At 35.4% G+C, this 21,937-nt stretch overlaps 2 protein-coding genes and 1 long non-coding RNA gene across 3 annotated transcripts; 1 reads left to right on the top strand and 2 right to left on the bottom strand.

Moving 5' to 3' along the window:
• Positions 1-1,751: 1,751 nt before the first annotated feature.
• On the bottom strand, positions 1,752-3,279 carry LOC107808453 (uncharacterized). Its single transcript, XR_001653138.2, has 2 exons — positions 3,003-3,279; positions 1,752-2,369 (listed from the first exon to the last, which is right to left on the bottom strand). It is a non-coding gene; the product is annotated as an uncharacterized LOC107808453 (long non-coding RNA).
• A 921-nt stretch (positions 3,280-4,200) lies between these two features.
• On the top strand, positions 4,201-14,505 carry LOC107808456 (MLO-like protein 9). Its single transcript, XM_016632982.2, has 15 exons — positions 4,201-4,901; positions 5,189-5,246; positions 5,358-5,590; positions 6,491-6,607; positions 6,825-6,882; positions 11,445-11,530; positions 11,941-12,015; positions 12,090-12,178; positions 12,322-12,371; positions 12,485-12,525; positions 12,614-12,787; positions 13,453-13,488; positions 13,580-13,647; positions 13,758-13,818; positions 13,905-14,505. The coding sequence occupies exons 1-15, from the start codon at positions 4,773-4,775 to the stop codon at positions 14,223-14,225; spliced, it is 1,596 nt and encodes a 531-aa protein (XP_016488468.2). The 5' UTR covers positions 4,201-4,772; the 3' UTR covers positions 14,226-14,505.
• A 556-nt stretch (positions 14,506-15,061) lies between these two features.
• Positions 15,062-20,991, bottom strand: LOC107808458 (uncharacterized). The gene is made up of 7 exons (XM_016632984.2): positions 20,673-20,991; positions 20,372-20,464; positions 17,472-17,616; positions 17,022-17,132; positions 16,852-16,934; positions 16,716-16,773; positions 15,062-15,346 (listed from the first exon to the last, which is right to left on the bottom strand). The coding sequence occupies exons 1-7, from the start codon at positions 20,931-20,933 to the stop codon at positions 15,267-15,269; spliced, it is 831 nt and encodes a 276-aa protein (XP_016488470.2). The 5' UTR covers positions 20,934-20,991; the 3' UTR covers positions 15,062-15,266.
• Between the last annotated feature and the right edge of the window lie 946 nt (positions 20,992-21,937).

Raw genomic sequence — 21,937 nt, 5'->3', positions numbered from 1 at the left:
TCAAAGACACTTCAAAGAGCAAGTGTAAAGTAGTGTGTGTTATGGATATTTGTATCAAATAACCACTATTATCCTTGGCCCACGTTGGACGTCAAACTGTTTACCCTCAAAATCGGATAACAATTGAATTTGTTAGTGGTTATAAGGACATGTGAATTAACTTGATACAAAGCGCAAAATTAAATTGCAATTAAAATAAATAGCGATAAAATAACTGCAAACCACAGGAATTGGATGATTTCAATTCTAAGAATGTTAGCCACCCTTGAGTTTGAATACACTTTTATTGACAGAAAAAATATCAAAGAGTGGGAGCTTGAAAAATGTATTGCTTATGAGCGTATGTTACCATCTGTTTAATGGATTGTCAAGTCCCCTTTATATATTGAGGGAGACCTACCCCTTAGGGTATTATTTAATTGTACTATAAAAACATAAGTCCTTAATTTTGGAAGATCGTTGGTTCCCTTTTACACGATTTCTGCCATAATGACTGGTTAATGGCGAGAATTACGGACCCTTATCGGATGAGTTGGCAAAGCTTTCTTCGAGACCGTTAGAAACAGGATCGGTTACGCCTTAGGCAAACTCGAAGGCAAACCTAATGGTTTCGATGGCTAATTTTGATAGTGCTTTGGGTTCGATCATAACAATCATGTGCCGATCTCGGTTAGTGGTGTTAATCGTTAGATCGATCTTTGAGCTCGACTTCACCCGATCACAAATATTTTGACCCTGGCCTAATAAAAGAGTTCGGAAACTCGATCAAATATCGAGCTCGATTTTACCCGTATACAAATTTAACTACTGTTAGAGGACATATTTATTATTGCTAAAATTCTTTTTCTGTTTTGGTGCTGTTTTTTCGCGTAGCATGTACATGTACAGTACATACTTGAATGTTACTTAGTACTGCCTTTTACATTGTTACACAGCAAAAAATGCAGTTACAAATAAACTTGTCAATCTAGTAACACAAGATTTTGTTTTCCCGAACTAATGAAAGATGGTTCGAATCTCAAAATTCATACTGTTATAGCGTACATAATTAGAAAATCCAAGGTATATTACACCAACAAAAGTGCTCTTCCCCTAATAATTTTTAGATTTTCTTATGATTCATACTAATGCAAAGAGGAGGGTTCCCAGCTTCTTTTACCTTACTTTTACTCATTAGGATTCCCAGCTCATTAGGATTCCCAGCCTACTTGATAGAGTACATATATTGAAATACATCAGTTGCAGTTGACTAAGGCTATTTACAAATGATAAATCTCTTTAGTTCAGACAAACTAATTTGAATGCATAATACGTAAATAATTTAGTCCATATCTTTCATTGGTATGGTTGTACATGTCCTGTAATAAAGATGACTTTTTCACTTTAAGTAAGAGCTAACACAATTCACTTATTTCAAAGCTGGAAAACTACCCCACAATGGAACCAAAAATATAACATTATCAGATATAGTGGTGGTCGGAAGAAATGACTTTTAAGAGTGAACAATAACTTATGGAATATGTACAAACTTCTAGGGCTTCCATTGTTGTCAACACCCATATGAAATTACTCCAATGTATTAGTCTTCGGTGTATAAAATCACTCACCATCAACCCAAAAGAAAAAACCATCCCAAGAAATTCAATTTCAACTATAACTAAAATGGGGAAAAACATATCATTAGATTAAGGGCATAACCTGGTCCAAATGAGACCAATATCATCAAAAACAATTAAAAAAAGAACCAAAAAGAGACCAACTTATCAACTTTATTTGAGATTGCAATGGAAAGGTATAACAAAATGAAAGGAAAAAGATTTCTAAGACACTCAATGTACCGGTCCTTATGCCTATGCAAGGGCATTCCTCAGGGCACTTGACATCTTCGGTTTTATTTGCTGAATCAAGTTCTAATAATAATGAAATGAGAAACTACATAGCGAAAATGCTAACACAAACTACTAAACCAAGTGATATACATGCTTTTTCATTGCGCAGGCTAGGAAAGAGAGACCCATTAAATCTCAAACTACAAGACCTCATATAAGTGTTGCGCCGTGTTTTAAGTTATAAATGTAATAAAAGTATATACCTTGAGTCCTGAAAATAAGTTTCTTATCACGCAAGCTGGTAAAAGAAACCCTTAAAATTTCAAACTACAAGGCCCAATGTAAGTATGCACCGTCTTTTTAGTTTTAAATGTCACAAAAGTACATACCTGAGCTCCTGAATTTGAGCTGAACGCCAGTAGCCAAACAAAATACAATATAATTTCCTGCAACCATGAGATTAAAGGTACCTGTGTTGAAATCCTTCTAATTTGTTGATTCAGAATGATACTGAGCAAGTACATATCTTCATGGACTTTCCTGTCCAACAGGGATTATTTCACAAGTTAATAAAGGACGCGAGTAACTAAATCAAATGAAATGTAATTTTCATCTATCGTGAAAGCAGCACATAATCATGAGTAGAGAAACCTAACATAAACTGAAGTCCAGATTCACCTCTTGCAAACATATCATCAAACACCTCGGATGCATAGTCCACTTCAAATAAGTTGTTGGTAACAAAATTCATCAAAATGATATAATGCATGTAAAAATCAGGAACAAATACTAACATGCATGTAAAAAATCTAACAATTATTAAAAAAAAAAGAATAGGGAACTAACATTCATATACACACGGTACAAATAAAGAAATTGCAATAACAAAGAAAAGATTACACAAAATAACTCCGAAAACAGAGAACTCACACCAACAAAATAGACAAACTCTGAGAAAGAGAAGACTAAGAAACACATGAACTATACTACAATGACAAGCCAAGCACATATACATCAGCATTTCCGTTCAAAACAAAAAAAATGAGCAAAAGAAAAGAGGGAAAAGAATTAATACAACTGGTAAAAGAGGGAGGAACAGAAAAATTAAAAGAAACCAAACGATTAAAACACTAAAAGTAAACAAAAAGGAAATAGAGAAGAAGAAGAACCCACCATAAAAAGAGAAAAGAGCAAACAGAGAAAAGCTGAAGAAGAAGCACAACAAGAGAGAGAGAGAGAGAGAGAGAGAGAGAGAGAGTGAATAATGAAAATAGAAATAAAATGCTTAAGAAATTCACAAAAGCCAATTTGTGACGTGGGTCTGTCCACATAATAGTGGAACCATCAATTGACACCATAAATTTAACAATATGAAATGAGCAACGACGTGTATAACGTAGTTAGGCTTGTTTTTTACACACGCTGCAATTACCGGAATAACCTTCGTCGTACCAAGGACTTCCTCTTATTATATGTAGAAAAAGATGTTCAATTTATTAATAAAAACTTTACTCACTTGGAGCTCCAAGAATTTCTTTAATAATAATAATAGAAATCAAAAGAAAAGGATTTTTTTTTTCTGAAAAAAAAAAAGAAACTAGAGAAGTTGTATTGAAATTCGTACCTTCATGCACCCCCGAGTCTTAGAGCCTATTTGGCCAACCTTCTAGAAAGTCAGAAGTATTTTTTTAAGTGAAAAAAAGTATTTCTTGAAAATTTTATGGTGTTTGGCCAAAATAAAAAAAATACTTTTGAGTAGCAGCAAAAAACAGTTTTTCTGCTTTTGGAGGAGAAGCTACAGATTCTAGCTTCTTCCAAGAAGCAGAAACAGAAGTTAATTTATTCAAGACAAAAATGACCTTACAATAAATTTATATTTTTTAAATTATCTCTCATTAATTTAATATTTTTCTTTTCTTTTTCCTTTTTCTTTTTTATTTCTACTACATATTTTTTCTCTTTTTTATTTCAATCATATTTTTATTCTCTTTCTCTTATTCCTAAGAGTATATTTTAAATTTATAATTAATAGTGTATTTTGCTATATTTAAATTATCATATAAACAATAAGCAATACCAAACACTCAATGTTATTGTTTTGAATAACTGTATTTTATATTTATTTTCTAAATAATACTAATTGCAAATTGAACTTTTAATGTTCTTTTTCGTAATTTGATACTTAAAAATACCTTTTTAAAATATTGGCCAAACACAATGAGCTTGCAAAAAGCACTACTCAAACGAATTGGCCAAAAACAAAATGATATTTTGCAAAAGTACTTTTTCAAAAAGTATATTTGAACAAAAATACTTTTTAAAATAAGCAGTTTTTGGCAGCTTGGCCAAACGGGCTCTTAACCTAATGGTAAATGAAACGAGTTGAGAACCATGAAATCTCGTATTTAAATCTTATTTTTTTCCATTTAAAATTATGGACAAAGTTACCATATAACTTTGAAATTAATTGAGATACATATAAGTTGGTCCGTACCTACAATTATAAAAAAAAAAAATCATTCCTTCTTGCCATTTTTTGGTTTTTACATTTTCTGCGACACTTGGTACTATTATGGTTCAAAATCTAACTAAATCCCTACTAATACTCTCGTTAACATGTACAAGAAATTGTGTCCAAATTTCTGCACAAAACCATCCTTTCAATTCCAACTACCAATGCAAGATTCCCCACATTTGTCTCCTTCCATAATTAATACTATCCCGGTTCAGTTCTGTTATTTTCCTCCTCACTGAACCGGTCCATGTTACTAGGCTCAACCAAATGTAATTGCATTTTTGGTTCCCATTCCATGTATTTTTTTCTCTGAAAATTCAGAGCTAGTTTTTTCCCCATGAGATCTATTCAGAAAGTGGTTTGAAGGGGGAAATTAGTTAAGAGAAACAACTTATTTATAATAATAACATTAATAATAATAAGAAAAAATGGCAGGAGGAGCCGATCCTGGTGCAAGGGAGTTGGATCAAACACCCACATGGGCTGTGGCTTTGGTCTGTGCAGTTATTGTTCTTATTTCCATTTTATTGGAAAAGGTTCTTCATGCTGTTGGAGAGGTGATTTATATATAAAATCCTTTTTTCCCTTACATGTACAATTTTATATTCCAAATTTATTATGTAATTCTTTCTTGAATTTCCCTTCCATGTTATGGTCATAGAATTCTCAAAAAGATAAGTTTTAAAGAAATACATTGAGAGAAGTATAAAATGTTGTCCTTTAGCAGAAAATAATGAGGTCATACATCGAGCTAATAGTTTTGAATACATTCATATCACATAGAAGTTGATTCTCTAGCAATTGATATATGATATGTTACATTGTTTGTTATTTTGAAATGCAGACATTTGAGAGAAGACGAAAGAGCGCGTTGGTGGAAGCGCTGGAGAAGATTAAGGGTGGTAAGGGTTTTTGTAATAATTAACTTACCAAATTTTTACAATCAAGAAATTAGGAGGGGTTTAACTAATTAATGATTCCCTCATTATTAATGGTTTTTAATCTTGTTGTAGAGCTTATGGTTCTGGGTTTTATATCGTTGCTTCTGACGTTCGGACAAAACTACATTTCCAAAATATGCATACCTGTAAGGGTTGCAAACACTATGTTGCCTTGTCCTGCTCAGCACGGACACGGACATGGACATGGACATGGTCATACCGATACAGGAGAACATCATCGAAGGCTTCTATGGGACCATTTTAGGATATTAGCAGCTGATAGTCCTGCCAGAGCCTGTAAGCCTGTGAGTACCTTTTCTTGGATTAAAACTTATAGTATATAGAGCGATATAGATACTCAAGATTTATATAGTCGAATACAACTTCTTGGCATTCGGGTGCAATTGTTGTGTATTCACTAATAGTGTAAGTAATTATACCATCAATGTAATTTAGTTTGTTGTAACAAGCAGTGGCGAAGCTACATGGTTATAAGGGTGGTCAGTTGATCACCCTTCGTCGAAAACCTGCACTGTGTATATAGGTAAAATATTACGTTTTAGAGGTATATAACACATATTGAACACTCTTTGTTGGGTTTGTTTTTTTACTTCTTTCAAATTTGAATACCATTTGGTAAATTTCTAACTTCGCCACCGGTAACAGGTAAGTTACCTTATTTTCTAGGTTACAAATCCCATACATACGATTACCTGTAATTATTTTTTAGGTAGCCTGATTGTGAAATCTTTTTTACACTTAAGTTAATTCTTCTTTTTGTGCACCTCGATTATCGAGTGATATTTGCCCAAATACCGGGTGATTCTACCCGCAAATGCCTAGGCAAATGAAAAAAAATCACCTACCTTTTTTGGTCTATGTTGGAATTTAAACTCCGACAATTCATTAACCGGCACACCTAGTGACGTACCTTTTGCATGATTTAACTAACTTGACTACTAAATTTCATCTGCTTAGTAGTAACATGCTAACATCCTTCTCATTTTCTTCTACTCCGTTATCTGCTTCTATAAATCATCAGTAAGTTGTTACCAAATTTATTTTGATACTGAAGTATACTGGGTTATCATTGATTAAACCAAGAAGGTTATGGACTTATAATTAACTCATTTTCCTTTTTGCTTAGATTGCTTAAATAAATGTTCCTCAGAAAATATACAGGCTAACAGTAATCACATTGACAGGGTCACGTTCCACTAATATCCCTCAATGGTTTGCATCAGCTACACATCTTCATATTCTTTTTGGCCGTGTTCCACGTTATTTACAGTGCCATTACTATGCTTCTTGGAAGATTAAAGGTGAGAGTTTTCCCGCACTTTCAGTGTAACGAGCACAAAGTTTTACCGTTTTAGGTCTATCAAAAATATCGTTGCTTCCTGTGGTTGAAACTTTGTTTGAGAATCAAGACTGGTTTCCCAACCCTGAGACACCTTCACAATGTTAATTTCACTTCCGCTCATGTACTAAATGCTTGAGCATTATTCAGAGACTAAACTTTATCATTGTGGTATGCAGATTCGAGAGTGGAAAGAATGGGAAAAGGAAGTTGAGCATGATTATGAAGCATCCAATGGTATGGCGTGAAATTATCATGATCTAAATTCTTTTTGTTTCTTCTATGCCCTAGTTTTATGCAGGCACTAGATAGTTGATGAGGTAGCTTATTGTTAGGAAAAACTAATCTTGAAATTCTAGAACTACTAGGTGTCGTGTTCTATGATATTCGTGTAATTTTTAGGATATCTATGTGGGTGCATGATTCTTATGTTATTTAAGTGTGGATTTTGTGTTTTTAATGTGATCAAGTTCATAATTTGTGTATATATGTGAAAATGGTTTGTAAGAAGTAAGCTGAGAAGAGACGCCTATAAACCTATGAATACCCCTTTGTCCTTGTCATTTGGCAATCAAGTGAGTTGCAAAGAGTTCTCTCACTAACAAAGTATTCTCCTCTAGCAGTTCTCTTCCTGTAACAAAGTAGTGTAGAGCCAAAAGTCCTCGGAATAGAAACAAGAGTGCTGAACAAAATAGAGAGATGGACCACTTGGTTTCTAATTCCGCGGAGTCACAAAGAGAATTATGAAAATTTGGTGTCTTTGCATGAAAGCAATACTTGGCTGTGCAGAAAATAGTTGAACTGGGGCTTGAGAAGCCCGATAATGAGGACATTTGGCCTCAATATGAGAAGGATATTTTGGAAAAGACAAGAAAAAAGAATCAACAAGTCTCACTCTCAAGTCTCATCCATCAATATTTGGGTGATACTATGTTTGAGAAGGCGGCCAATACAACCACCTCAGAGGAAACTTGGGAGGTTTTGCAAAATTATCTTTAATGAGTGGACAAGGTGAAGAAGGTAAGGCTTCAATCTTTAAGGGGTATTTTGAAGCTTTAAGAATTCAATTCAATTTTGGATTATTGTTCAAGGATGACGGCCTTTTGAAATAAATTGAAAAGATATGGATCAGATAAAGTAGAAAACATTCATGAACATCCTTCGTTCTTTGACGAGCAACTTTGAAGGATGATCGAGGTGAAAAAGATCAATAGAGGATATGGATAAACGTACTATTGTTGTCGAAGAGGAAGATATAATGGTAACAAATCCAACAATGAGGAGAAAACCTAATAATCATTTAGAGGTCGTGGTCATGAACGGGAAGAGGAAGAGGTCGTGGTTACTAGCAAGAAGCAGAGGGAAACAGAGGTATGACAAATCTCAGATTGAATGCTTTAGTTGTCATAAATTTGGTTATCACTCCTAAGACTGTCGTAGTAATATTGAAGAGACCCAATCTTGTTGATCACAAGAATAAAGAGACAACTTTGTTGCTAGCACCCAAGAAGGACGATAAGGATACTTTTAGTCTGTGGTATTCTGAGAGTAGCATCAAGCAAGAAGTCAGTCATTGGTATGGCACATGCTGCCTAAAGTCACGGGGCATTATCGTTGAATGCGGCCTAGCATCATAAGCCAATGCCTTTCCCCCTCGACATGTCATTAGGCCTTGGCCTTGCATGTGACACCCCGAAAAACATCTAGTTACGACATTGTCGTTGTATGCGGCCTAGCGTCATATGCCAATGTCCTGCCCTCATCATGTCACTAGGCCTTGTCCTCATCCCACGCAACACCTCGAAAAACCTCTAGTTGCGACATTGTTGTTGCATGCGGCCTAGTGTCATAGGCCAATGCCTTGCCCTCGACATGTCACTATACCTTGTCCTTGCATGCGACATCCCAAAAAAAGAAAATACAACTTTGAAGTTGTCGATTTGAAGGTTACTTAGAAAGCTGCAACACAAGAAAAGGAGGATTTGTACTTGGAGTGTCAAGGTAAGATTGATTGTGTAGAGATACAAAGCTCACTTCTAAAGCTCGGGCTTGATTCCATATCCGAGACATGTGAGTGGGATTTGGGCACTCATGCTGCTGAAGTGGCTAACAAGCAACACCCTGAGAGTATATATCAAGATGTTGGCTAAGCTTGAAGTAGAATGCTCTAAGCTCAAGGCATTTATTCTACCAGTTAAAGCACAAGCCGAGTAAATTTTATGGGTGGTCATTTATCTTTGTGTTCATTACCCAAAAGTCACTTTTCTTTCTTTTGTTACTAAAAGTCATTCAACTTTGTGTTCATTACCCAAAAGTCATTTTTCTTTCTTTTGTTACACCAAAATGATTTTACTATGCTCCAGTTATCACAATAATCACTTTGGCCAGATTTTACAAATATTTTACCTGAAAAGTCTATTATGCCCTTGACATTATAAATCCTTCCATTTATGTAGTACCTTCTATATTATATGCCATATAATATACTTTTACCCAGATATTTTACTTATAATTAAAATAACTTAATATTATTTCATTTATTATTTTTATACTATATTTGTAAATTTAATTTTTTTCTTTAATATTAATTTTGAAGATATATAAGTAGCATTATTAAATTTGTCAGTAACATTACCGTGAACAAATCTCAAGTCCACGTTCTTAATCATGCTTAATGAAATATGTTTAATGAAAATTAAAAAAACAAAGCTCATTGATTTATCAGCCAAGTCATACCCATTAATTTAATAAATAAAATACCCACATTTAGCAAAATTACACATCAGATTAATACTTTCAAATAAATAATATTAACAGATAAAGCTTTAAAAAACTTAATATTAAACACAAATATTTTTGAAACTTCTTTTAAAAATTTTATTGACTATAAAAAAACTATCATTTGTTAAACAAATCTGTTTTTATTATTTTAAATAAATATTAAAAAATAAATAGTTTTTTATTATTTTTATATTTAAAACATGTTCATGTTTGAATATGATTAAACAAATTGAGTGCCATGGAAAAATTAAATGTATAGATATATTATAAAAATAATAAATAAATTAAAGTTATTTTAATTATAAATAAAATACCTAGGTAAAAATATATTATGTAGTATATAATATAAAAGGTATTATACATAAATGAGAGAATTTATAGTGTCAAGGACATAATAGACTTTTCAAGTAAAAGTATTATATAAAATATGGCCAAGATGACTTTTATGATAAATAGAGAAAGGTAAAATAATTTTTGTGTAACAAAAGAAAGAAAAGTGACTTTTAGGTAACGAACACAAAGTTGAATGATTTTTACCTAACAAAAAGAAGAAGAAATGACTTGTGTAATGAACACAAAGTTGAATGGCACCCGTGAAATTTACTCACAAGTCTAATGATACTTCCTTGGTTTACGTTGAATCTTTCACTGATAGTTTGTTAGATATTTAAGAACGGTTATTTGCAATAGCGATTAGTAGCCGCGACATGAGTAGTTTGGGGACAAACAATCATGACCGGTACAACTTTTACTGCTTGTCTGGATGAATAAACATAAACGTGAAAAACCTCATATGAGAGACTTAGAAGCATCTATGGAGATAAATCTGATGGATGATTTTCTTGGAATGGAATGCTTGCAGCACTTAGTGATGAACTCACAATAGTGCCCATTTAAAATCTGAACTTGGAGCCAAGATGTGAACTAAAGGAACTATTTATTGGCAAAAATGGAGGCTGAGATGCTAAAGCTAGATCTAGAAGTAACTGAGTGCAAGGGTGAGTTTAAGATATCTAAAGAACAATTAGAAGAAATAAAGGATTACCCTGTCTACTGAAAAAAAAAAAAAAAAACAGTTTCCACACCAAGGAGTACAAATCATTAGAACCTATCCTATTGAAATATATACATATCCCTGTTCTGGTATCTTTAATGTTTCCAAGGGAGGTGAAGTAGACCCAACCAAATTACAGATATTTTGTAAAATCAGTTAAGTTTGAAGATTTTTAAGGGGGTGTTAGGAAATTTTAATCTTGAAATTCTAGAACTACTAGGTGCCTGTTTGGCGTAATCCATGTGACTCTTAGGATATCTATGTTATTAGTTGCATGACTCTTATGTTACGTAGGTGCATGAATCCTGTGTTTCCGATACGGTAAAGTTCAGTGTGTGTGTAATTGTGAAAATCAGTTGCAGAAGTGAGCTTACAACATTCTATTGGCACCTATATGTACCCCCTTATACTTGTCACTTGACAATCTATTGAGTTACAAGGAATTCTCTCTAATAAAGTGTTCTTCTTTCCATCACTCTTCTTCTCTCGTCTAGCATTTCTCTTCCTTATTACATTTATTTCCCCTTGGGCTCAGTGTGGCATGACATAAGATATTCTCCAACAATGCATTTTCTTGGTGAATCATTTACCGATATAAAACTATTGAAAACGTCTTGCTTAAGAATATATATTGCATTAGATGAGGTGAATGACTTATAACCTTTTAAAAGTATAAACAATTTCCGATTCAATCTTGCTATTCCTGTTACATACATTTGCTCCAATCATGCAATGATTAGCTTAAATTTTTGCTGTTCACTATTGTCATTGAATGCCATTCCCCCATGCCCCTTGCTATCCTATACAATTGTTGGATTATGTTAAGTCTAACCATCCAGGCGAAAGTGATCTAAGAACTCTTCCTTTGTAGGATATTTTACATTTCACATTAAAACCAATAGGGATTTAATCGTTAATTCTTCACCTGTATTTCTTTTCTTTCTTATATGTCCTTTCAATGCAGATTCCTCAAGATTCAGGCTTACCAAAGAGACATCATTTGTTAGGGATAATACCAGTTTTGGGACTACCCCTATCCTTTTCTACAGTGTAAGAAAAACTAAACCACCCGCCTTTTTCTTTTTTGCATATTTATCAATATGTTATAAATGGGGGCATTCGATAGGTTTGTCTGTGATAGTAAAAGCCTATTGTTTTTCAGTTTAAAGCTTTAGTGAGTTAGTTCTATAATGAACTTGATATTCCTAGTGTGATTTTCTTAAAAGAATGGTTGTGCATATATCACTTTTAGGCATCTTGTTGTAGGCATGGAAATCATATTTGTGTGTTCCAGTCCACTAGGTTAGTTTATTAAATTAAAGTTTCTGTGCAATTACTTATACGGTGGAATTAGTTGGTGATACAGTAATCTAACATAATGTAACGAGTGAAATGTTGTAATATGACCATTGAACGAACTATTATTTCATCTTCTCTAACTAGTTTCCCAATATTTTCAGGTGTGCTTTTTTCGGCAATTTTTTAGGTCAGTTCGGAAAGCTGACTACTTGACCATGCGCCATGGTTTCATCTCGGTGAGGTTCACAAATACAAGGCTTCTTACAATCAAATTATAGTTCTTTTGCTTATTGATTTCCTCTTGTTGCAGGTCCATTTAGCACCAGGAAGTAAGTTTAATTTTCAAAAGTACATTAAAAGATCTCTAGAAGATGACTTCAAGATTGTTGTGGGTATCAAGTACGTTCCTTTCGACGTGAACTGAAACAACATTCATCTTCTTCTTTTCAGTGTTACTTTTTTTTTTTTCATTGTATACATAACTTAAAGTCTTTCTCTGGTTTTGATGTGCTGCTAATGATTTATCTTTGTTATACTTCCAGTTCATTGCTATGGTTTTCTGCAGTTGTTTATCTTCTGATGAATGTTCATGGTAATTCTAGTGACCTCAATTGTTTCTATTAAGACATATTGTCTCTTGAAAGTAATTCCAATCAGAAGAATTATATTAGTTTTAATTTCCAATACAAATATATTCTGTTTCAGGATGGCAAGCTATGTTTTGGCTGTCCATATTGCCTCTAGTTGTAAGAAACCCTTATCATTATTTGATTACTTGTTGCATTCTACTTTGTTTTAAAATGAAGAGAGAACTAACCACTGGATTGGTTAAAGATAATATTAGCAGTTGGGACAAAGCTTCAAGCAATTATAGCTCAGATGGCTCTTGAAATTCAAGAAAGACATGCTGTAGTCCAAGGCATACCTCTTGTCCAAGTTTCAGACAGACATTTTTGGTTTGGCAAACCAAAGCTTATTCTTCATCTTGTCCATCTCACCCTCTTTCAGGTACTCCGCCCCACCTCCTATATCTAACGTCTGCTGTCTGTGCATCTTTGAAAAATAACATTAATGAGTTGTATATAACTCCAAGTAAAACAAGTGAGAGAGAGAGATTAAGAGGCTAAAAATATGAGAGCATGAATGTAGTCTGGACTGTTGGAGGAAGTTGGGAGACTGCAGAGCAGTTTTAGACTTCAACATTATTGCGAGACCAAGTTGGGTTTTCCAATGAATTTAGGTTCTAAAAGTAGTAGAGATATAGTACAGAGCTTAATCTTTTCTGTTAAAACATTTTCATGATGTTTTTCGTAAATAATATACAGAAAAGAATATAGTTTTCTATATCTGGAAGCTTAATCTTGGTGATCTTCCATGTGGGCAATGCTTTTGTCCGAGATCTTGCTTTCAAAAGATGACCATTGGAAGCAAATAAAAGGGCAGCCAGCTCCAGCTATGCGCGGGGTCCGGGGAAGAGCCGGACCACAAGGGTCTATTGTACGCAGTTTTACCTTGCATTTATGCAAGACGCTGTTTTCACGGCTCGAACCCTTGACCTTCTGCCCACATGGCAGCAACTTTACCAATTACGCTAAGGCTCACCTTCCACCTTTCAAAAGATGACTCTTGGAAGCAAATATCAAGCTAAATTTTTTTTCCTTAATGTTTTGCAGAATGCTTTCGAGATCACTTATTTCCTTTGGATATCGGTAAGGACACTTTCCTCGGGAAAAAAATTCAGTTCCATTTTTTTTTTCTTGTCATTTGTGGTGTAACATGATGATATTCCATTTTCTGCAGTATGAATTCGGGCTTCATTCCTGCTTTCATGATAATTTTTATCTCGCCTTATTGCGAGTTGCTATAGGGTAATGAACAAGTACTTATCTTCATTGTGTTAAGTTCCAAAAGCAACCAATTAGTTGAAGTTCCTTTACCATACACTCTTACTCTAGCTGATAAAAGAGTTGCTTGTCAGGTTAGGTGTTCAAATTTTGTGCAGTTACATTACACTTCCGCTGTATGCGCTAGTTACCCAGGTAACTAAAAGTTACTTATTTCATTACAAAATAAACTCAAAAACATGTTAAATGCTTCATTTTCTTTCTTTTTTTGGAATTTTCAGATGGGATCAACTATGAAAAGATCTATATTTGATGATCAAACTTCCAAGGCACTGATGAATTGGCATAAGAATGCAAAAAAGAAGAAACCTACAAAGCCTGGACCAGTCGAAACGAGAAAATTAGGGAGTCCAGGGGACTCACCTGAAACTTCCCCGAGCACGAAAGGTGGTCACCAATCAAGAATAGAAATGTCTAATGTAGAGCCATCGTCCTCTAGTCAAACAGCCAACATTGTTGCTAGTGTGGACATTCCAGAAGAAATGCCTCACAACGATGGCAGGTCGCGGTCCACGAATCCTGACCTACTTACAGGTCCTTGATTGAGACAATGAGCAGAGATAACTCATGTCACATAGAAAGGAAAGAAAGAAGGGGAACGTATATTAATCTTGAAATGCTGTAACTTGGGCCGGAGATTGGCCGTTACCCTGTTTTTCTGGGCAACGTTGCAGAGAAACTAGCTTTTTTGCCCCAAATTCCAGTTTGATGCTCAATTTTGTAAACTTCATTTGTATTATTATTAAAAGAAAAGTGACGTATACTTGTGAGGGCTTAAATCTCATGTCCTTACTATCTTACCAGCATTAAGGAAGGTCTCCTCATAGTGTACTTACATACTACCTTTACTCCACTGGCGGCAAATGGATCAAATTGATTACAGCTCTCTCCATTGTAAACTTAGATATGATACGTCTCGTGGGATTGAAGGCTGCCTACCCATAATAGGATTTTTTGGATAAATTAATCCGATTGATTCCAATTGGGAGTCTAAATAGACACTTCAAAAAAGAATTAGAGGTGGTAAACGGTGTAGTAGCAGGGCAAACCTACATAAACTCGCAAAGATTTCAACCCGCTAACTTCGTACAACCAGTTAAACTATACTGCAGTCATGCCTTCATTATCATTTTTTTCCAGAAAAGGGGAAATCTAGCAAGTAAGGTCTGAAACGGCGTTCTTTCATCTCAAAAAATATGCGCCATTGTCATTATAAAAGCTCAAGGGTTCTTTCCAACTTTAAGTTTTTCATAACCCTGGTTCATTAAGGCTATAAAAGAAAAACAGAACCTCCACAAGGTGTTAGAATTTCCCAATCTGGAAATTTCTGAGATTGCTTGATTGTCGCACAAAAAAAAAAAAAAAATCCAACACAGAATGACAATGAGAAGATGATGGCCGTTTCAAATTGATTGTAAACGAGCAAAGGGCATTCCAAATGTAGAAGAGAACCATTTAACACTTCTTAAATATTTTACATAATAATAGATTATCCAACCAGGAAAACATATAAGAAAGAAAACAAACAAGGATAGCATTCTAGAAAGCACATGTTGCAACAAAAACCAGGGTAAGGTACAAGTCTACAAAATCTTCCATTTGCGCTCCACAGCATTTGTGATCATGGATATGCAGTATGCAGCACTCAATGGATAATCAGAAACTGCAAGATAAATTAGAGATGAGGTTCAGCTGCAGAAAAAATGCAATAATTTGCGATGATGATCATTTTCCCATAGAAGAAACAGTATGGACCGAGTTTAGCATTTACATAGAATATGCACACATACGTCGCTTCCAGAGGGTAGGTAGAAATGAAGGAGCCTAGACTATAACTCGTCACTTATATGTATAATAACAACAACAACAACAATAACAACATACCCAGTGTAGTCCCACAAATGGGGTCTGGAGAGAGTAGAGTGTACACAAACCTTGCCCCTGCCTTTAAAAGGGCAGAGAGACTATTTCCGGAAGACCCTTGGCTCAAGAAAGGGAGAGGGGAGGGGCAATAACAAGCAAACCGATCCGACAACCAAAGCAAAAATACGAAACTAGCAAAAGGTAATGCAATCAGAAAATCAAAACACAAGACAACAAAAAGTAGTAACATAAGACTAGGGATACGGAAAAAAACACGGAAGGCACCAAGTGGTGTATCAAAGCTACTGTTACAAACAAGGACAACACTCGACCACCTAACCCTTTACCTTAATTCTCAACCTCCACACCTTCCTATCCATGGTCATGTACTTAGTGAGCTGGAGCAACGTCATATCTTGCCCAATCACCTCTCCCCAATACTTCTTCGGCCTGCCTCTACCTCTCTGTTGGCCCTCCCATGCCAGCCTCTCATACCTCCTCACTGGAGCATCAATGCCTCTCCTCTTCACAAGCCCGAACCATCTAAGTCTCGCCTCCTGCATCTTGTCCTCCACAGGGGTCACACCCACCTTGTCCCGAATAACTTCATTTCTAATTTTATCTAACCCGGTATGCCCGTACATCCACCTCAACATCCTCATCTCCGCCACATTCATCTTCTAGACATGGGATGTCTTGACCGGCCAACACTCCGCCTCTCATATTCTGAGGATGGTCAAGTAGGTTAAGATGCAGTTTAGAACCTGTATTGCTTCAGAGTTGACACGTGACACTGAACCAAACAACTCATAGGGAGAGAACAATCTCTCACTTTACAATACATTTTGTATGGAATACACTAGAATAACATCACAAAATCAAAGATTATGTGACATTCCAACCATATCTACATTCTACAGCAGCCGCAGCCAATTTAATTTTCATTTGCCAAAGTAATAAGTGGCTCTCAAGAAGTACTTCTACTCTCAAGGAAGATCAATAGTACCCTAGTGTCAGAACTTGAGCACACAGACACAAGTAACGGATGTTCGCATTCCTACACGTTAAACACTAGCCATGCAAATCAAGACAAAGGCAGAAAAAACACAAAATAGCACTCTAATTGTTATTGGACAAAATATTACAAGAAAAGAGGAAGATTAGCTTACTCGATAGATAATCTTCGACATAATCTTTATCAATTTTCCCGTGGGCCATTGCCCCAACCTGCATATGTCAAATATCCAGAAAACTATAACTTCACACAAAAGGAAGTTGTCTATAGAAAATTACACTAGAACATACCACAAAAACAAGGTTCATGTCCTTGTTGATGCCATTAACATATTCCTGAATATCCACCAGCTTCTCAGAACTATGAGAGAAGCCTGATGCATAAGAGAAGTGGGGTATTAGTCAATTGTCAAGAACATTCCATTAGAAAAGGAAGGAACTAAAATAGATAAATTATTCACCTATCTTCCGACAGTCAATGGGTAGGTACTTTGAAACAGGGTTTTTTATAACACGTAACAGTTTCTCTCGCTTACCAACAGCAGTTATGCTCAGCTTTTGTAGCAGCTGCACTGAATATGAAGCAACATCAGAAAACAGCAAAATTAGACAAATCAGAGATGGTAATAAGCATGAATCGACAAGAGTGGGTTGCTCTAGTAGTGAACACCCTCCACTTCCAACCAAGAGGTTGTGAGTTCGAGTCACCACAAGAGCAAGGTGGGGAGTTCTTGGAGAGCCGAGGGTCTATCGGAAACAGCCTCTACCCCAGAGTAGGGTAAGGTCTGCGTACACACTACCCTCCCCAGACCCCACTAGTGGGATTATACTGGGTGGTTGTTGTTTTTGTTGTTGTAATAAGCATGAAAAGAGATGGGTGAAAAAAATTTGCTCAAGGTAATTTGACTTACACATAATGCCAGCAAATCGTTTAAACGTCCTAGGGATACGAACATGAGGTTTTACTTCAAATAGGACACCTTTCTCGGTCTTCACATACAAAGCTTTTAATCTCCCAGCTTTATTCACTCGGCTATCTAAAATTGAAAGCATTGCCTGTGAAAGGAAAGAAGAACTTATATAAATATTTTCGGAAAAAGACGAACTAGGATTTTTAACTAATTGCATTGCCTCATAAAATAAACATGAACTTTTTGCGATAATTAATTGCAAATGAAGTTTGTGAACACCAATTCCTTTCTTTCATTAGCTTTGGAACTAGAACTTATTTTGCTTACGTACTACAGACTGGAAACAGATGGAAGCAGTAATTACTGTCCCAAATGGAGGGAGGATACGGCAAGAAAGCACTTTCACAAAGGATGCTTGGGCATCAATTAAAATGTTTAGATCCTACAAGTCCCGAGGTGGGATCAAGCAAATATAGCTACATCTGATCTTCTTCCTGCTTTCTCCCTTCCGCTAGAAGGATCTAACAGAAAGTGGATCAGTAGAAGGTTAAAGAGGAAGCAACAGCTCTCCACTGCAATTTCATCTATGCTCCCAGTTACAATAAACAGTCAGAATCTGAACCAGAAAGAAGTAGAATAGAGGCAAGATCAACTGACGAACTCACCCTAAAGAACTAACACCGAGCAAAAATGGAAGGGAAATTCACAGCCAAACCAATCCATAACTGCATCTTTTCATGTAAGGTAACGGAGAGGCTTTAGAAAGAAATAAAGCTTACAGACAAGACAACATCCGACAGTTGATATTTTCAAATGTATAAATCAAACAATCAGTATAAAGAGAAAGAGCCTGAGTTGCACAGAACCGGGGGGTGGTGGGTTGAGAAGGCATCCGAGTTCATATTTTTTCCCCCTCCTTTTTAACACTTAACAGTGGCTGAAATTTAATTGTTAAGTGTTGGTTGGGCACATAAGCGAAAAACACGTTTACCCACTTATCCATAGTCCCAACTCCGTTATGTTCTCTAAACTCTTCAGTAGAATTTTCTTTTTGATCTCTTGGACACAAAATACCAATTGTAGATGGACGGCATATATAAGATGCTGCCCTAATTGCAAAGTAGATTATAGAATTGAATAAGTGGACTCTAGAGTGAATAAGCAAGATCTTGCCTTTTCAGCAAGTTAGACTTCGGAAAGGCATATGCATGACGCTTGGGAATATGGCATTTGTCAGAGGATGGAGAACTGGAAAAGGTTTTGCGTAACTATGTAAAGATTCCATTCTGATAAACAAAAATTGCCAGAGGAAGAAACTGGAGAGTTTTGGAAGGAAAAGAGAGATCCATAGTGCAAATGAAAATGATTTTGTTGTTTATCATTTACTTTTGGAGCACACATGATGTCCCCACTTGTATAAATGACTGGGTGAATAAAAGAACTCATCTTTGTAGAGTTTGAAAGAAATCATCTTTGTAAAATTTGTTTTTCTAATAAGGTAGGAAAATGTCATTAAAAGGCATCAAGAAGATGCAAATATTATAAAAGAGGGAAAAATGTCAGCTACAAACACAAAAACTATCATAAGGGTAACGAGCTGACAAATTACAGGGCAAAGATTCACCCAACTAAAAAGGTTAACCAAACATTTAGCTTTTAGGGAGCTCCTAGAAGTTGAATACCATCATAACATTTGTGGTTTCTTTCAATCCAAATACACCAAAAAATATAAGCAGGCGCCATAAGCTAGATATGCTTGATGTCTTAATCAACTCTCCTGAGACCCCGTGCTTCATAGACCTCTCTGACTCTATTAGGCATAAACAAATTCAGTCCAAATATGAAAAAACAATCTTTGTAGAATTGTTTGTACACATCTCATATCCGGAAATTCTGTAACTACCAGATATCTCTTTCCTTATCATTATTCTTTTTTAGTAACTAGGGCACTGAATAATCACAGGTTACTCAGACTCAACTTGAACTTGGATCAGAAAACATCATTTATATGATTCTTTAATTGAATATTCCTTCCAACTTGTTTGAAACTCTTCCACTTTTGTATGTCCCAAAAATATTGGCAACTTCCCATATTCAGAAACCATCTAATGATACATTTACCAATTTTATGCTAAATGTTTTACATTCTTTTTTCGCAACTGACATGACTGGTACGGAGGTCCCACTAGACACAAACAAATAGTTTTATGATAAGTATACGTTTGGAACCCTCAGGGGTTGGCCTGGTGGCAATTGACTTGAGCCTTGGGGTTTGCTCCCTTTCAAGGTCTCAAGTTCGAAACCCACTGGGTGCAAACAATTTCTGAGGGCCATCGGACTGGGTAAAACCTGAATTAACCGTGGTGCACTTGCGGGAAACTCCTTGCCGAGGGCCTGTGCACCCCCGGGATTAGTCGGGGCTCAAAGAGACTTGGACACCCGGTGCAAATCAAAAAAAAAAAAGTATACGTTTGGCATCTTACACATATTTAGCTTATGTGTCATTTTATTTTTACATCTGCCTAATAAAATACCGTCAAACAAATTGGAACAAAAGGAGCATGTTTTGATGTCAACTAATTGAGCTCCTGAGCAAATTCACACAGAACTGAGTACAAAGTTCATGGTATCTCAGCTTGCTTGTTTTAGCTTTGGCTGGACAAATTGACCAACTTAGTTCACTCATTCTAACATATCAAGTCTCTACTCATGACATACATTCACTTGCAGGACTCAATACCAGCCAAAAGTTGACAAACGTTTTGACACATCAACTTCTTGCACATGCAAATTGTCTCAAATGACACACTTAAATCTGAAGTCTACAGGAACATCATAGTGTTCATACTATAGGGAGTATTGAGCAACAAGATACGCCTGGAGTTCAAAAGTCAACTAACCTGATGAGCAATATCAGGTCGATAATCAGAAGGGTTTCGATTGTTCTTCTTCAGAAAGTTGGAATGCTCATCTGAGTTCAGAAGTTGGTAAGTCTGCATCAACAAGAGGAAGATATCATTACACAATATGGGTAACTTCTACTTCCTTTATACACAGACAAAGACAAAGCAAAGGATGACATATGCGATGCTAAAGATAATTAATAAGATGAACTGTAAGAGCATATAAAGCTGAATAAGCTACAAGCGACATTCAAAGCCTGTGTAATCAAATCCAAAATTGAACAAACAAAAGACAGACCTTTCCAATTTTAGCAATTTCCAGGGAAGCTCTTTCGATGATGAAAATAATACCAGGTTTGGTGCTTCGATCAGTTGAAACAACCGGAATACCAGCCAGTAAATCTACAACTCGTTCAGCTGCCTCAGTGTCTGCTTCGGTGTGTTCTGTTCTCGCTCTTTTTGCTGACTCCTCTTCCAAAGCTTCCTCTATTTCTTCCTTATCATAATTCTCTCCTTTCTTTTTCCTCTTTTCCCCTTTAACTTTGTACGCTCGCACCATTTCTTGTCAAACCTAAAACTTGTGAAGTAACGGCAGAGAGATACTTGGATTTTGGAGGGTTGGGATTTATATGCCTTAATCTTCAATTTTTGGGCCGAGGCGTATCATTATTTGGGCTTGGAACAAAATTGGTAATTAGCATTTTCTGTGCCAGTTTTAATGGAAAGATAGTCAGAGTTTGTAAAGTCATTGAAAAATAGTCATTATTTTGCTGTAACTTGAAAAGTTCCAGCATAATATACTGGATATTGATGCACCTTTGTATGAACTTTCAGTATATTATGCTGGAACTCCAGCACACGAAAAGTTCCAGCATTATATGCTGGAGATTGGAGCACGTGTGTATGAACTTCCAGCATATTATGCTGGAACTCCAGTATATTATACTGGAAGCCCAGTACATTATGCTGGAAGTTCACATGTAAAAAATTCGCAACTCCAGTATATTATGCTGGAATATTTTTTGGATTTTAAACAGTGTTTTCGTTTAGATTTATCTTTACATGAAAAGTGGCTAAATTTCGATTACTTTTGAAACTATAGCTATTTTTCAATTACGAGTTGTAAATTTGTCTATTTTTTAATTTTACCCCTATTTTCTTCCCCTACTATTAGCGTTTAGCCACAATTTAAAAAGCTATTAGACTTTAGGGTTTGTTTGGAAAGCTATATGGTAATTGGAATTCGTGTAATTGCTAGGGTATTAATTACACAACCTAGTAATTATACAATATAGTAATTAAGACGACATATTTGTTTGTCATAACGTAATTACAGTATAATTACAAGCATATTGTTTGGTTGCACAAGTGTAATTACAAAGTTAGATTAAATTTTAAATGAAGTAATTATCAAAACTTAAAAGTTAATCTATCTATATCTATATATATATACTATATTAAAAGCATGAAGGCCCTTAGCGAAATGTCGTTCGCCTTTTTTGCCCTTTAAAAATAAAGTTCTCACTATATAAAATAGTCATTTAATTATTTTTCTAATATTTT

This window comes from Nicotiana tabacum, chromosome 23, assembly GCF_000715075.1.
Source record: "Nicotiana tabacum cultivar K326 chromosome 23, ASM71507v2, whole genome shotgun sequence".
NCBI lineage: Eukaryota > Viridiplantae > Streptophyta > Magnoliopsida > Solanales > Solanaceae > Nicotiana > Nicotiana tabacum.
This window is presented reverse-complemented; position numbering and strand designations above follow the sequence as displayed.